We start from the raw sequence: 16583 nt of genomic DNA on the forward strand, positions 1-16583 counted from the left end.
GAAGATGTGGAGGAGAAGGAAGAAAAAGATAACAAAGTTGTTTGCACCATCAGGGATAAACAGAGAGTAAGAGGTGGAGAGTTTCTTAAATGCATCTACAAAGGTTTGTATTTTAATGCTAGGAACATTGTAAGAAAGGTGGATGAGCTTAGAGCATGGATTGATACCTGGAAATATGATGTTGTAGCTATTAGTGAAACATGGTTGCAGGAGGGGTGTGATTGGCAACTAAATATTCCTGGATTTCATTGCTTCAGGTGTGATAGAATCGGAGGAGCAAGAGTGGGAGGTGTTGCTTGCTTGCCAGAGAAAATATTAGAGCGGTGCTTTGACAGAATAGATTAGAGGACTCGCCTAGGGAGGCTATTTGGGTGGAAATGAGGAATGGGAAAGGTGTAATAACACTTATAGGGGTGTATTATAGACCACCTAATGAAGAGCAAGAATTGGAGGAGCAAATTTGTAAGGAGATAGCAGATACTTGTAGTAAGCACAAGTTGTGATTGTGGGAGATTTTAATTTTCCACACATAGACTGGGAAACCCATTCTGTAAAAGGGCTGGATGGTTTGGAGTTTGCAAAATATGTGCAAGATAGTTTTTTGCAGCAATACATAGAGGTACCAACTAGAGAAGGGGCAGTGTTGGATCTCCTGTTAGAGAATGAGATAGGTCAGGTGACGGAGGTATGTGTTGGGGAGCACTTAGGGTCCAGTGATCACAATGCCATTAGTTTCAATATAATTATGCAGAAGGATAGGACTGGACCCAGGGTTGAGATTTTTGATTGGGGAAAGGCTAACTTTGAGGAGATGCGGAAGGATTTAGAAGGAGTGGATTGGGACAATTTGTTTTACGGAAAGACATAATAGAGAAATGGAGGTCATTTAAAGGTGAAATTTTGAGGGTACAGAATCTTTATGTTCCTGTTAGGTTGAAAGGAAAGGTTAAAAGTTTGGGAGAGCCATGGTTTTCAAGGGATATTGGAAACTTGGTTCAGAAAAAGAGAGATATCTACAATAAATATAGGCAACATGGAGTAAATGAGGTGCTCGAGGAATATAAAGAATGTAAAAAGAATCTTACGAAAGAAATTAGAAAAGTTAAAAGAAGATACGAGGTTGCTTTGGCAAGTAAGGTGAAAATAAATCCAAAGGGTTTCTACAGTTATATTAATAGCAAAGGGATAGTGAGGGATAAAATTTGTCCCTTAGAGAATCAGAGTGGAGAGCTATGTTCAGAGCCAAAAGAGATGGGGAGATTTTGAACAATTTCTTTTCTTCAGTATTCACTAAGGAGAAGGATATTGAATTGTGTAAGGTAAGGGAAACAAATAGGGTAGTTATGGAAAGTATGACGATTAAAGAAGAGGAAGTACTGGTGCTTTTAAGGAATATAAAAGTGGGTAAGTCTCCGGGTGCTGACAGGATATTCACTAGGACCTTGAGGGAAGTTAGTGTGGAAATAGCAGGGGCTCTGACAGAAATAATTCAAATGTCATTAGAAACGGGGATGGCATATTGTTCCATTGTTTAAAAAGGGTTCTAAGAGTAAACCTAGCAATTATCGGCCTGTGAGTTTGACGTCAGTGGTGGGTAAATTGATGGAAAGTATTCTTAAAGATGGTATATATAATTATCTGGATAGACAGGGTCTGATTAGGAACAGTCAACATGGATTTGTGCGTGGAAGGTCATGTTTGACAAATCTTACTGAATTTTTTAAAGAGGTTGCTAGGAAAATTGACTGGGGTAAAGCGGTAGATGTTGTCTATATGGACTTCAGTAAGGCCTTTCACAAGGTTCCACACAGAAGGTTAGTTAGGAAGCTTCAATCGTTAGGTATTAATATTGAAGTAGTAAAATGGGTTCAGCAGTGGCTGGATGGGAGATGCCAGAGAGTAGTGGTGGATAACTGTTTGTCAGATTGGAGGCCGGTGTCTAGTGGTGTGCCTCAGGGATCTGTATTGGGTCCAATGTTGTTTGTCATATATATTAATGATCTGGATGATGGAGTGGTAAATTGGATTAGTAAGTATGCAGATGATACTAAGATAGGTGGAGTTGTGGATAACGAAGTAGGTTTTCAAAGCTTGCAGAGAGAGTTAGGCCAGTTAGAAGAGTGGGCTGAAAGATGGCAGATGGAGTTTAATGCTGATAAATGTGAGGTGCTACATTTTCGTAGGACTAATCAAAATAGGACATACATGGTAAATAGTAGGGCATTGAAGAATGCAGTAGAACAGAGGGATCTGGGAATAATGGTGCATAGTTCCCTGAAGGTGGAATCTCATGTGGATAGGGTGGTGAAGAAAGCTTTTGGTATGCTGGCCTTTATAAATCAGAGCATTGACTATAAGAGTTGGGATGTAATGTTGAAATTGTACAAGGCATTGGTGAGGCCAAATTTGAAGTATTGTGTACAGTTCTGGTCACCGAATTATAGGAAAGATGTCAACAAAATAGAGAGAGTACAGAGAAGATTTACTGGAACGTTACCTGGGTTTCATCATCTAAGTTACAGAGAAAGGTTGAACAAGTTGGGTCTTTATTCTTTGGAATGTAGAAGGTTGAGGGGGGACTTGATAGAGGTATTTAAAATTATGAGGGGGATAGATAGAGTTGACGTGGATAGGCTTTTTCCATTGAGAGTGGGGGAGATTCAAATAAGAGGACATGAGTTGAGAGTTAAAGGGCAAAAGTTTAGGGGTAACATGAGGGGGAAATTCTTTACTCAGAGAGTAGTAGCTGTGTGGAACGATCTTCCAGCAGAAATGGTTGAGGCAGGTTCGATGTTGTCATTTAAAGTTTAATTGGGATAGCTATATGGATAAGAAAGGAATGGAGGGTTATGGGCTGAGCACAGGTCGGTGGGACTAGGTGAGATGAGTTCAGCATGGACTAGAAGGGCCGAGATGGCCTGTTTCCATGCTGTAATTGTTATATGGTTATATGGCTGGCCTCATCGTCGTGGGGGTGGCACTGCAACTGGGCATTCAAGGTCTAGATGCGCCGGTTTGAGACGGTCAATGGTAAAAGTCTCTTCACGACCGCCGATGTCGAGAACGCAGGTCGTCCCATTATAGCGCAGCACCTTGTTGGGTCCCTCGTATGGTCGCTGCAGGGGTGGTCTGTGCGCGCCTCGGCAAATGAAAACATACTTGCTCTGTTGTAGGTCCTTGGACATGGAAGAGGGTGTTGTTCTGTGATGGAATGTCGGGACTGGTGCAAGTGTTCCAAGCCGTTCCCGGAGTTTAGTTAGGACCCCAGCAGGTGTGTCTTCCTGGCCACGGGGTGCTGGCACAAACTCACCAGGATTTGTGAGCAGGGCACCGTAAACAAGTTGGGCGGATGAAGCAGCCAGGTCCTCCTTGGGTGCCGTGTGGATGCCAAGCAGCACCCAGGGGAGTTCGCCAACCCAGTCTGGCCCTCGGAGGCGTGCCATCAGGGCTGACTTCAAGTGCCTGTGGAAACGTTCCACCAGGCCATTGGATTACGGGTGGAGCTGGGTTCTGAGGAGTTGTGCCGGTGCAGTCCACAAAGCCAATGTGAACTGCACACCCCTGTCTGAAGTGACGTGGGCTGGGAGTCTGAGCCGTGCCACCCAGGTGGTAATCAGGGCTCTGGCGCATGTCTCCGTGGCCGTATTAGCGAGTGCGATAGCTTCCAGCCACCTCGTGAACCTGTCCACCGTGGTGAACAGGTATCTCGCTCCTCTCGAAACCGACAGTGGGCCGATGATGCCCATGTGGACATGTTCAAACCTCCTATGTGTCGGCTGGAAGGGTTGCAGTGGGGCCCTCACGTACCTCTGGATTTTGGAGGTTTGACAGTGTGTGCATGTCCTTGCCCAGTGCCCAACCTGCTTGCGTAGGCCGTGCCCCACAAACCTGTCTGCGATAAGCCAGATGGTCGCCCGGATGGAAGGGTGGGCTAAATCGTGCAAGGCTTTGAAAACGCGGCACCTCCAAGCGGTCGGGACTATGGGCCGAGGTTGCCTGGTGGATACATCGCAAAGGAGCTCATTACCTTCGGGCCCAATGGGTATGTCTTCGAGGTGGAGTCCTGAGACTGTGGTTCGGTACACCAGCATCTCGCTGTCCAGTCGTTGCGCCTTAGCTAACGCCGCATAATCCACCCCCGGAGACAGAGAGTGCACTGATTGGATGGAAGTGCGTGACAGCGTGTCGGCTACCACATTGTTCTTCCCAGAGATGTGCTTGATCGTGGTGGTAAACTCCGAGATGTACAACAGGTGGCGTTGCTGGCAGCCCGACCACGGGTCCAACACTTTGGCAAATGCGAAAGTGAGGGGCTTGTGGTCTGTGAAGAACGTGAACTCCCTCCCTTCCAGGAAATACCTGAAGTGCCGGATGGCAAGGTACAGGGCCAGCAGCTCCCTGTCGAAAGCGCTGTACTTAAGTTCCGGGGGTCGTAGGTGTCGGCTGAAAAAAGTGAGTGGCTTCCACGGGCTTTCGATGAGCTGTTTGAGCTCGCCGCCAACTGCTGCATCGGAGGCATCCACAGTGAGGGCAGTGGGGACATCGACCCAGGGGTGGACCAGGAGCGTAGCATTTGCTGGCATGTTCTTGGCTTGTTCAAAAGCCGCCGTCGCCTCCTCTGTCCAGGTGACCTCTTTGACCTTGCGGGACATCAAGCCGAAAAGGGGCCACATGATCCGGGACGCTGAGGGCAGGAAATGGTGATAAAAGTTAACCATCCCAACAAATTCCTGCAGGCCTTTAACAGTGCTGGGTCTGGCGAATTGGCGGATGGCTTCAACTTTCGCCGGCAGAGGAACAGCTCCATGGCGGTTGATCCGGTGTCCCAAGAAGTCGATGGCGGATAGGCCGAACTGGCACTTGGAGGGGTTGATAGCCAGGCTGTAGTCGCTTAGGCGGCAGCAGAGCAGGTGTATATGTGCTAGATGTTACTGGCGGGAGCGGCTGGCGATAAGTATGTCATCCAGGTAGATGGACAGAAAGTCCAGACCTCGCCTTACTGCATCCATCAGGCTCTGGAATGTCTGCGCTGCATTTTTGAGCCTGAACAGCATCCTAAGGAACTCGAACAGGCCAAAGGAGTAATGAGGGCCGTCTTGGGTACATCGTCCGGGTGGACTGGGATCTGATGATACCCTCGGACCAGGTCAATCTTCGAAAAGATGCGTGTCCCGTGCAGGTTGGCCGTAAAGTCCTGGATGCGTGGTACTGGATAACGATCGGACGTGGTGGCGTCGTTCACCCTCCTATAGTCGCCGCACGGTCTCCACCCTCCCGCAGACTTGGGCACCATATGGAGTGCGGAGGCCCACAGGCTGTCAGAACGCCGCACAATCCCCATCTCCTCCATCTTCTTGTATTCTTCTTTCACAAGGGGGAGCTTGTTGGGCAGTAGCCTGCGGGCCTGGGCATGAAGGAGAGGTCCCTGTGTGGGGATGTGGTGCATCACACCATGCTTGGGGTCTGTTGAGGAAAACTGCAGCGTGATGTTAGATGGGAACTCCAATAACACTCTGGCGAACACGTTGTCGGAATAAATGATGGAGTCCAGGTGCGGGGCCGGTAACCTGGCCTCACCGAGGGAGAAAGTCTGGTATGTCTTTGCATCAACCAATCGTCGTCCCTTCAAATCCACAAGCAGGCGGTGTGCACAGAGGAAGTCTGCACCCAGCAATGGCTGTGATACTGCGGCCAACGTAAGTGTCCATGTAAAGCGGTTGGAACCGAACTGCAAGGGGATGGTTCTTGGGCCATAGGTGTGGATGGTGCTGCTGTTGGCCACCATAAGTTCTGGTCCTGTTCTTCTAGTTCGGGTATCGTGGCTCGGGGGGGGGTAGGACACTGATTTCCGCCCCCATGTCCATCAGGAATCTACACCTGGGGTGCTTGTCCCAAACGTAGAGGAGGCTATCACGGTGACCAGCCACTGTAGCCATCAGCGACAGCTGGCCCTGGCGTTTCCCTGGAATGAGCATGGCAGTTGGCAGTGGCAGGTCCTGAAACCCCAGCTTTGATGATAAAAGCACCAAGACTCAGAAGTGGTGTCGTCCCTTGGTTTGGGTGTTACGTGCTCCGCTGCTGGGGTGTGGGAGGGCTGGGCTTTCAGCCGTGCTGCAGCACTAATTTCAATGGTGGTTCCGCCATTTTGTTTGGCATGCCAAAGCACGTCCGTGCGGGCAGCCACCCTGCGCGGGTCTCTGAAGTCTTCATCTGCCAACAGGAGGCGGATGTCTTCTGGCATTTGCTTCAAGAAGATCTGTTCAAAAAGCAAGCAAGGCTTATGGCCGTCTGCCAGTGCTAGCATGTCGCTCATCAGGGCTGATGGCGCGAGGTCGCCTCGGCCATCCATATGCAGTACCCGCGGCAGGAGAGGCCAAATGTGCGGATTAACAAGGCCTTGAGTGCCTCGTACCTGTCTGTTGCGGGGGGCTAATGCAGAAAGTCGATAACACGGTCTGCTGTCTCCTGGTGGAGGGTGCCCACCATGTAGTAATACCTGGTGATGTCTGAGACAATTTGCCTGACCTGGAACTGGGCCTCTGCTTGCTCGAACCAGACCAGGGGTTGAGTGGTCCAGAAGGTTGGCAGTTTAAGGGAAACTGCATTCTGCAGAGCCGAGTCGTTCATGCTGGGTCCAAATGCCGTTAGACCGTCAGGGTCACCAATGTGGTCGCACTGATACGCAACGAGTGAAAGTAGGGTCTGGTTGAACTGTTTACTATTTAAATCCGCGTGTGCTTAAGTGCCCGCTTCCAGCATCCCCCCACTCTTTGCGGGGCAGAAGTGACGTCGGCCTCCGGGCCAAGGTCTGTCCCGCACTCAGAGCCCTCTCGGTTGCTGCTGGCTGCGGACTCGCCCGCGACTGCTGGAGCCGGGTCGCTTGCCATGTGGGCGAGCTGCCACAAGTTAAAAATATGAAGTGTGTTAGTAAAATATACAATTTTAGTCTTGCATTAATTCATCTAATACCTTATTAAAAGCATTAAAAACAGCCGACACCAACAGGAATTTCTTTGTTTATGCATGGGGAAAAGAGCAACAGTTATTTTTAGTGAAAGTATTTAGGGGTGTCTGATCCCAATGGAACTATCTGGAAACTGTTTTCATATGCAACAGAAGTAATGTTCATAATAAGATAGCTAACAGAGTGGGTAGTGAAATAGTAAATGCCCTGCATGTATAAAGCAGAATTATGGTCCAAATAGAGTGTTGTTCTAATGTGTTTTATTCTTTTAAAATTATAGCTACAAACCAAAAGGGGCCCTTGATTCCAAAGATTAAAGTGAAAGATGAGCCTAAGGAGAGGACAACACCTGATCCTATTCAGTCACCACGATCAGGTAATTTTATTGGGAATGAGACCCCGGCGAAGATGTTATCCGAAGTTCCTCCTGCTTCAGAGCTGTTCAACCAGGACATGTCTTGTAAGGTGGCATCAGAACTCCTGTTTAAACTATCAGGTACTTGTCCATTGACTTGGATTGCAACTGTGTAACTGCTCAATTTATTTTTCTAATACTGAGCAAAATGTTTGGTTTGAACAAATTAGTTTGGTATGTTATGAAAAGTTGCTTTTAAAGGTTGGAGCTAAAATTTACTACTGTAGCAGAGGGTGTGTAACTTTGAGCTCCTGGTTAAGTCATATTGTGAAGCATTTTCAGCTTCCAGTAGTCCAGCAACGTGTTTGGATGCAGCGGTCTCTTTGAGGCAAACCAAAGGTGTTTTTGTCTTTTTTAAACGTTTTTTTTTACGATCGCAAAACTGCTGGACATTAAGAACTTAAAAGTACTGCAGGTCTACCCCATCAGTGAGTTGCTGGTTAGTGGAGGAATTGCCCTTGGTGTGGACCGTGTTGCTGTCTGCTACAGAAAGTTGTCAGAGTGGGGGCATGAAGGCAGTATGCAAGTCATTGTCTTGGACATTTTTTTTGTGATCACAAGACCCTGTTGGACATTGGTAATGTAGGATACTTAGCTGATCTGTAGTGTTGTGGCCACATTTCCGTGATCGCCATCAAAACAACTACAGCACCAGGTTGTGTGCTTAGCTTCCTGCTCTACTCGCTTTACACTTGTGACTGTGTGACTCAACACAGTTCCAATGCCATATTCAAGTTTGCTGATGGACACCAAATCAAAGCTGGTGAAGAATCAGCATATCAGAGGGAAGATTGATGATCTGGCTGAATGATGCCATAACAACAACCTCATGCTCAATGCCATCAAGACTAAATAGCTAATTATTGACTTCAGGAGGAGGAAACCAGAGATCCATGAGGCAGTCCTCATCGGAAGGATGGAGTTGGTGAGGGTCAGCAACTTAAAATTCCTCCATGTTATTATTTGGGAAGACCTGTGCTGGGCCCAGCACGTAAATGCAATTACAAAGAAAGCACAGCAGTGCCTCTATTTATAAGTTTATGAAGATTCAGCATGACATCTAAAACCTTGACAAATTTCTATGAATGTGTAGTGGGTGTATATTGACTGACGGGTGTGGAAACACCATTGAACAGGAAATCCTACAAAAAGTCCATCACGAATAAAGCCCTCTCCACCATTGAGTACATCTACACAAAGTGGCATCGCAGGATAGCAGCATCTATCAACAGGGACCCCCCCCCAGCTAGGACATTCTCTCTTCTTGTTTCTGCCATCAGGGAGAAAGTACAGGAGTCTCAGGACTCCCACCCGCAGGTTCAGGAACAGTTACTGCCGCTCAGCCAGCAGGCTCTTGAACCAAAGGAGATAACTTTGCTTGCTCCATCTTTGAAATGTTCCCACAAGTTAGTACTCACTTTCAAGGACTCTTCATCTCATGTTCTCGATATTTATTGCTTATTTATTATTATTTATTTATTTTTGTATTTGCATATTGGTTGAACAAAAGACAAATAGTCTTTCATTGATTCTGTTATAGTTATTATTCTATTATAGATTTATTGAGTATGCCTGCAAGAAAATGAATCTTAGGGTTGTATCTGGTGATGTTATATGTACTTATATAAAAATTAATTGATAATTAACTTTGAAGTTAGCAGAAAAGGACTGCAGAGTGTATTTAATAGGATATGTGGAAACAAGTGTGATGAAGAATCATTTCCCTGCTTGTTTTCTTCCCTCAAGCTATCTGGTCAAAATCTGCATTGCCTCTATTTTACAATTGTATTGTGTTAAATGAAAATCGGGTCATGGCACCAATCACCCATTTTACTGTAAACCTACATTCGTTTCAATTATTATTGAACCTGAACCCGAAGGGGACCAATATCCTGGCGGGAAAGTTTAATAGAGCTGTTAGGGAGGGTTTAAACTAATTTGGCAGGGGGATGGGAACCCGAATGATAGAGCGGAGGAAGGGGAAAACAGAAATAAATCTAAGATAGTGAACAGTAAAGATGTCAGGAAAGACAGGCAGGTGATGGGGCAAATGTGTAGCCATTGGGATGAGTTGCAGTGCAATAAAGTTGCAGTGAAATCAAAGCAAAAAGTATCAAATACTGGTCTTAAGGTGTTGTACTTAAATGCACGCAGCATAAGGAATAAGGTGGATGATCTTGTTGTACAGCTACAGATTGGCAGGTATGATATTGTGGCCATCACTGAGACCTGGCTAAAGGATGCATGTCTCTGGGAGCTGAACGTCCAAGGATACACGGTGTATCGGAAGGATAGGAAGGTAGGCAGAGGGGGAGGCGTGGCTTTATTGGTAAGAAATGATATTAAATCATTAGAAAGAGGTGATATAGGATCGGAAGGTACAGAATCTTTATGGGTTGAGCTAAGGAATAGCAGGGGTAAAAGGACCCTGATGGCAGTTATTTATAGGCCTCCAAACAGCTGCAGGGATGTGGACTACAAATTACAACTGGAAATAGAAAAGGCTTGTCAGAAGGGCAGTGTTATGATAATTGTGGGGGATTTTAACATGCGAGTGGATTGGAAAAATCAGGTGGGCACTGGATCTCAAGAGAGAGAATTTGTAGAATGTCTGCGAGATGGCTTTTTAGAACAGCTTGTTGTTGAGCCCACTAGGGGATCGGCTGTACTGGATTGGGTATTGTGTAATGAACCGGAGGTGATTGGAGAGATTGAGGTGAAGGAACCCTTAGGAGACAGTGATCATAACATGATTGAGTTCACTGTGAAATTAGAAAAAGAGAAGCCGAAATCTGATGTGTCGGTGTTTCAGTGGAGTAAAGGAAATTACAGTGGCATGAGAGAGGAACTGGCCAAAGTTGACTGGAAAGAGACACTGGCGGGAAAGAAGGCAGAGCAGCAGTGGCTGGAGTTTATGCGAGAAATGAGGAATGTGCAAGACAGATATATTCCAAAAAAGAAGAAATTTTCGAGTGGAAAAAGGATGCAACCGTGGTTGACAAGAGAAGTCAAAGCCAAAGTTAAAGCAAAGGAGAGGGCAGACAAGGAAGCAAAAATTAGTGGGACGACAGAGGATTGGGAAGTTTTTAAAACCTTACAAAAGGAAACCAAGAAGGTCATTAAGAGAGAAAAGATTAACTATGAAAGGAAACTAGCAAATAATATCAAAGAGGATACTAAAAGCTTTTTCAAGTATATAAAGAGTAAAAGACAGGTGAGAGTAGATATAGGACCGATAGAAAATGATACTGGAGAAATTGTAATGGGAGATGAGGAGATGGCAGAGGAACTGAACAAGTATTTTGCATCAGTCTTCACTGAGGAAGACAGCAGGATACCGGACACTCAAGGGTGGCAGGGAAGAGAAGTGTGCGCAGTCACAATTACGACAGAGAAAGTACTCAGGAAGCTGAATAGGCTAAAGCTCGATAAATCTCCTGGACCAGATGGAATACACCCTCGTGTTCCGAAGGAAGTAGCTATGGAGATTGCAGAGGCATTAGCGATGATCTTTCAAAAGTCGATAGATTCTGACATGGTTCCGGAAGACTGGAAGATTGCAAATGTCACTCCGCTATTTAAGAAGGGGGCAAGGAAGCAAAAAGGAAATTATAGACCTGTTAGCTTGACGTCGGTGGTTGGGAAGTTGTTGGAGTCGATTGTCAAGGATGAGGTTACAGAGTACCTGGAGGCATATGACAAGATAGGCAGAACTCAGCATGGATTCCTTAAAGGAAAATCTTGCCTGACAAACCTATTACAATTTTTTGAGGAAATTACCAGTAGGCTGGACAAGGGAGATGCAGTGGATGTTGTATATTTGGATTTTCAGAAAGCCTTTGACAAGGTGCCACACATGAGGCTACTTAACAAGATAAGAGCCCATGGAATTACGGGAAAGTTACATATGTGGATAGAGTGTTGGCTGATTGGCAGGAAACAGAGAGTGGGAATAAAGGGATCCTATTCTGGTTGGCTGCCGGTTACCAGTGGTGTTCCACAGGGATCAGTGTTGGGGCCGCTTCTTTTTACATTGTACATCAACGATTTGGATTATGGAATAGATGGCTTTGTGGCTAAGTTTGCTGACGATACGAAGATAGGTGGAGGGGCCGGTAGTGCTGAGGAAACGGAGAGTCTGCAGAGAGACTTGGATAGATTGGAAGAATGGGCAGAGAAGTGGCAAATGAAGTACAATGTTGGAAAGTGTATGGTTATGCACTTTGGCAGAAAAAATAAACGGGCAGACTATTATTTAAATGGGGAAAGAATTCAAAGTTCTGAGGTGCAACGGGACTTGGGAGTCCTCGTACAGGATTCCCTTAAAGTCAACCTCCAGGTTGAGTCAGTAGTGAAGAAGGCGAATGCAATGTTGGCATTCATTTCTAGAGGAATAGAGTATAGGAGCAGGGATGTGATGTTGAGGCTCTATAAGACGCTGATGAGACCTCACTTGGAGTACTGTGGGCAGTTTTGGTCTCCTTATTTAAGAAAGGATGTGCTGATGTTGGAGAGGGTACAGAGAAGATTCACTAGAATGATTCTGGGAATGAGAGGGTTAACATATGAGGAACGTTTGTCCGCTCTTGGACTGTATTCTTTGGAGTTTAGAAGAATGAGGGGAGACCTCATAGAAACATTTTGAATGTTAAAAGGCATGGACAGAGTGGATGTGGCCACGATGGGGGAGTCTAGTATGAGAGGGCATGACTTCAGGATTGAAGGGCGCCCTTTCTGAACAGAAATGCAAAGAAATTTTTTTAGTCAGAGGGTGGTGATCTATGGAATTTGTTGCCACGGGCAGCAGTGGAGGCCAAGTCATTGGGTGTATTTAAGGCAGAGATTGATAGGTATCTGAGTAGCCAGGGCATCAAAGGTTATGGTGAGAAGGCAGGGCAGTGGGACTAAATAAGATAAAATGGATCAGCTCATGATAAAATGGCGGAGCAGACTCGATGGGCCGAATGGCCTATTGCTCCTTTGTCTTATGGTCTTATGGTCTTATTATTCCCCCACACTCTCTTTGAGTCCTTGAGGATTTTACCACTCCCCTACACACTAGGAAATATTTACAGTGCCTGATTTACCTGTCAGGCTGCATTTTTTGGGCTGTAGGAGGAAAGTGGATCATTTGGAGGAAACCCATAAGGGAAAATGTTTTGCATTTAATACAAGAACAATTCTTTTAATGCCTGTCATGAGATATGACAATCCAGCTTGCTTGTTAAAATGATCCTGCTAATTTATACTACTATGACTCATTATATTTGACAGGAGAATTATTGTGAGAGCATATAGCAATCATAAGTCTAAGAAACTACCACCAATTAGTCACTATTTCACATTTGACTAATGGTCTTGTGGAAGATTTATTATCTCCTTGTACAATAGAGTTCTTCACTGCTACCTGCTGACAGAGCCTGCTCCATTTGAGTAAGCAGGACAGCACTATGTTTTGCTTTCTCAAGTGCCTTCAATGCCATACAGCCCTCATTGCTGGGGAAAAGCTCCATTCAGTGCAGGTTGGCACTTCCATTGTATCCTGGATAATGGATTACCTGACTGGCAGATCACAGTTTGTGCGGCTTCGGAGTTGTGTGTCAGACATGGCTATAAGCAGCACTGGGGCCCCACAGGGCACTGTATTGGCTCCCTTCCTGTTTACCCTGTATAGTTCGGGCTGTAGATACAACACTGAGTCATGTCATCTGCAGAAATTCTCTGATGACTGAGCAATAGTTGGGTGTATAAAGGGAGGATGGGAGGATGAATACAGGACTCTGGTGGAGGACTTTGTCAAATGGTGCAAGCTGAATCATCAGCAGCTCAATGTTAGTAAGACAAAGGAGATGGTGATGGACTTTAAGAAGACTAAGCCTGCATTGCTCCCTGTTACTATTGATGATGAGGACCTACAAGTACCTGGGGGTGCACCTGGATGACAGACTTGAGTGGAGCACCAACACAGAGGCTGTATACAAGAAGGGCCAGAGTTGTCTCTACTTCCTGAGGAGACTGAGGTCCTTTGGTGTATGCAGGCCTCTCCTTCACATGTTCTACCAGTCTGTTGTCGCCAGTACAATCTTCAATGTGTGGTGTGCTCGGGCAATGGCATCAACACGGGTGATGTCATCAGGCTCAATAAACTGATTAGAAAGGCTGGCTCTGTTATAGGAGTCAAACTGGACACGCTGCAGGCTGTGGTAGAACGAAAGACCCTACAAAAAATCCTGACAGTTCTGGACAGTGTTTCCCACCATCTGCATGCCACCTTGGCTGAACAGAGGAGCACTTTTAGTAATAGACTAAGGCAACTGCACTGCTCCAAAGAGCACTATATGAGGTCATTCTTACCCTCGACCATTAGGCTCTATAATAGAGTCAATCTATAGCTGGGGAAGTGATGACCCCCTCCTGTTAGACTGTTTGTAGTAACTTATTTTTTATTCTTTCTATTTCTCTTCTAATATTTGTATTTCTGCACACGTAATGCTACTGTGACACTGTAACCTTTGGGATCAATAAAGTATCTATCTATTAATAAATATCAATACCCCATACTGTGACCCACCATGTTAGTTAATATTCAGAAGTATTCAGAACTGGAATAAAAGTTATTTTGTTTCAGAAAATTGTTTAGTTTTGCTTCCAGATTTGTGTTTTTACTGAAAATTGAATGGGAAATCCCAAACGATCGACAGCTGTGCAAACTGATCTTCACTGACAGCTTGCCAAATGATTTCTATTTCTCTTGTCTTTACTTACCTCTGCCTCCAGGAGATAATGCACAAGTGTTCTTTCTATTCTCACTCGGGAGCTGTGATTTGCTGACTGAGCCATATATTTATTTTGGATTCCTCATTATTCATTTGCAGATAGTGGGGGTGGCCATTATACTTATAGGACTGTTGCTGTTCATATCAGCTATTTGATGTAACTGAGCAATTAAGAGTGCGATGGAATGATATGGAAGGTAGACTGGGTCAGGCTTGCAGCACTCTTTCCCTCAGGATATTAGCGATCCAGTTGGATTATTTCCAAGCTTTTTTAAACTCTCAAATGTACACTTTCTGGATTTAGTCATGTAACCAAATCATTAAGAAATCACTATGCAGCCCTGTTTGTTGCAGTCGATAACTAAGCAGAGTGGCAAATTTAACTACTCTGTTGACCACATGTTGATATGCCTTTACTCGCATTTTTCAAAGGACAATCTCTTACTCTCACTTAATAAAGAATGTTACCAGTTGTTCACATATAGATAAGCAATATCCATTGAAATGTGTTGCTTTCTTATGTAGCCATTAAATTTGCCAGGTAGAGTACTTGTACATAGTGCTTTCTTTAGTTTTCTAGAGTGGGATGTACTTTCACTAAAACCTTACGTTAATTCAAGATGACAAGTTGGCTGTGGAATTGATTTGTAATTGATCTCTTTTTCACCAAAGAGGTGATTGAATAAAAGATGACAACCAGCTTTAGCTAAAATATTGGATTGTTTGCATTTAGATGCAGAGTTTTGTAATTTTTCTCCCTTCCTGGACAAAGTTCCATTAATTCTTAAATTTCCACTTTCCTCACCACCTCACCTTCTCAGTGTTTTACTCTAGAGGGAATGTTTCCTTGCATGACAAGGTCAGAAGAAATACTTCCCATTGGTTATTTCTGCAACTCTTAAAGCATAAGTTATTTATTTAATACATGAAATCCTTCACGTACACTAAATTACTTTTTGGAATGAGGCAACAATGCAGGAGGCAGACCAGAAAACCTTTTGAAACACATCTCTACCAATAAATATCTGTTTTCCTAAGGTAATGTTGCCTATTCTGAAACTTACTTTGAACACTGCCAAAAAAATCTTTAATATCCATCTGAATAGGTGGCTACAGGACCTGAAGTTACATTGGATGACAGCCTTCTGCTTTGCTCACTTGGATTATGTGGTCAAATTGCTTTTGGTGATTTAGCCCACAAGGCAAGTACCATCTGAGATAAACTACCATGTTTTAAGTCCTTGGAGTCATTTCAGTAAAAGAAATAGACTGAGGAAAAACAAGGTACCCAATATCCAACAAGCTATGACCACCCTTGTGTGTAATCTACCTTTATAAGAAAGAACTCACAGCTGCTAGGAATAATTTTTAAAAAGTTTCTTCGTAAAGCGTAATTATTTTCATGTAGATTTGCTCTTTTTATGTGGAACTTTCTTTTGTGCACAAAATAAATCATTTGAACTAGGTGCTTGAGTTATTTGTGGTCACCAGGATGTAAGTGTTCATTTGTTGGGTACCCTTCTGAGTGACAATACTGCATGGATCCAGATGTTCAATGTCTTGAACACAATCTCTATTGCCTTGTTCTTCATAATTTCTTCCTCCCTACTTTAAAAGGAGTTGATGAATCTCTGCAAATTCTTAATGCTTTCATGCATTTTTATTAGTTTTTTTCCTGAATACAATTTCACACTCTTGTTGAAATAACATGTTGAACTTCAGATAATTGAATTTGCACCCACTTATTCACAAAATTGTTAAAAATAATACTTAAAACTGATAAGTAAGGTGCTGCTTGTAAAGCAAAGGATTTGTTCAAATTATACACTCAAAGGAGCACAGCCTCATGATGTTGCCATTGTGAAATTTAAGCCTATTTGTTCCTGGGTAAACCGCAATCCAAGATTGAGAGGCAGAGAACAGTTGTCATTTGACTTTGTAAACCTTCTTCTGACCTCTAGTGGCAGAAACCAGCTATTGAGCTACTTTGATTTTCTGTTTGACCAAATTATTCAATTACGTGGCCTTTCTTCTTGTTCCAGCAATATCTTTGCCATTTACTTCATAATTTGAATTTTCTACTGGAGTATAATACTCCAGATTAAAATAGTTATTTACGTGGCACGGGCTATCATTAATCCTTGTAATAGTTTAACGATAAATACAAAAGAGCATTTTACAGGATTGGAGAACTAAATGTTTGATGGCTTTTATGCATTAAACATTTCTTTCTTTTGCTCCACAGAAATCCTGTGTCATTATAGAAGTAAATGATGAACCTTAATCCAACAATGTAGTGGCAGCAACTGAATTATAAAACATCAAAATTGAAGGTTCTGGTACTCATGTCATAAACAAGTTTTAACTTTGCAGGTTTTGCTAAAGTTTAGAAGAATAAAAGTAAATCTAATTGAATGTACAAAATTCT

General features: G+C 44.1%; 1 protein-coding gene across 5 annotated transcripts in view; it reads left to right on the forward strand.

The window, feature by feature from the left end:
- The window catches only part of znf827 (zinc finger protein 827), a 97475-nt gene that overhangs the window by 33391 nt on the left and 47501 nt on the right, over window positions 1-16583 (forward strand). For all 5 annotated transcript variants that reach the window (XR_011885753.1, XR_011885755.1, XR_011885754.1 and 2 more), the window contains exon 5: window positions 7245-7460. Coding sequence is in view for 2 of the 5 variants with exons in the window: in XM_072256022.1 (XP_072112123.1) it covers window positions 7245-7460 (216 nt within the window). In the remaining 3 variants the exon portion in view is untranslated. The remainder of the gene's footprint in view (window positions 1-7244; window positions 7461-16583) is intronic.

The sequence above is a fragment of the Mobula birostris genome, chromosome 4, assembly GCF_030028105.1.
Source record: "Mobula birostris isolate sMobBir1 chromosome 4, sMobBir1.hap1, whole genome shotgun sequence".
Lineage (NCBI taxonomy): Eukaryota > Metazoa > Chordata > Chondrichthyes > Myliobatiformes > Myliobatidae > Mobula > Mobula birostris.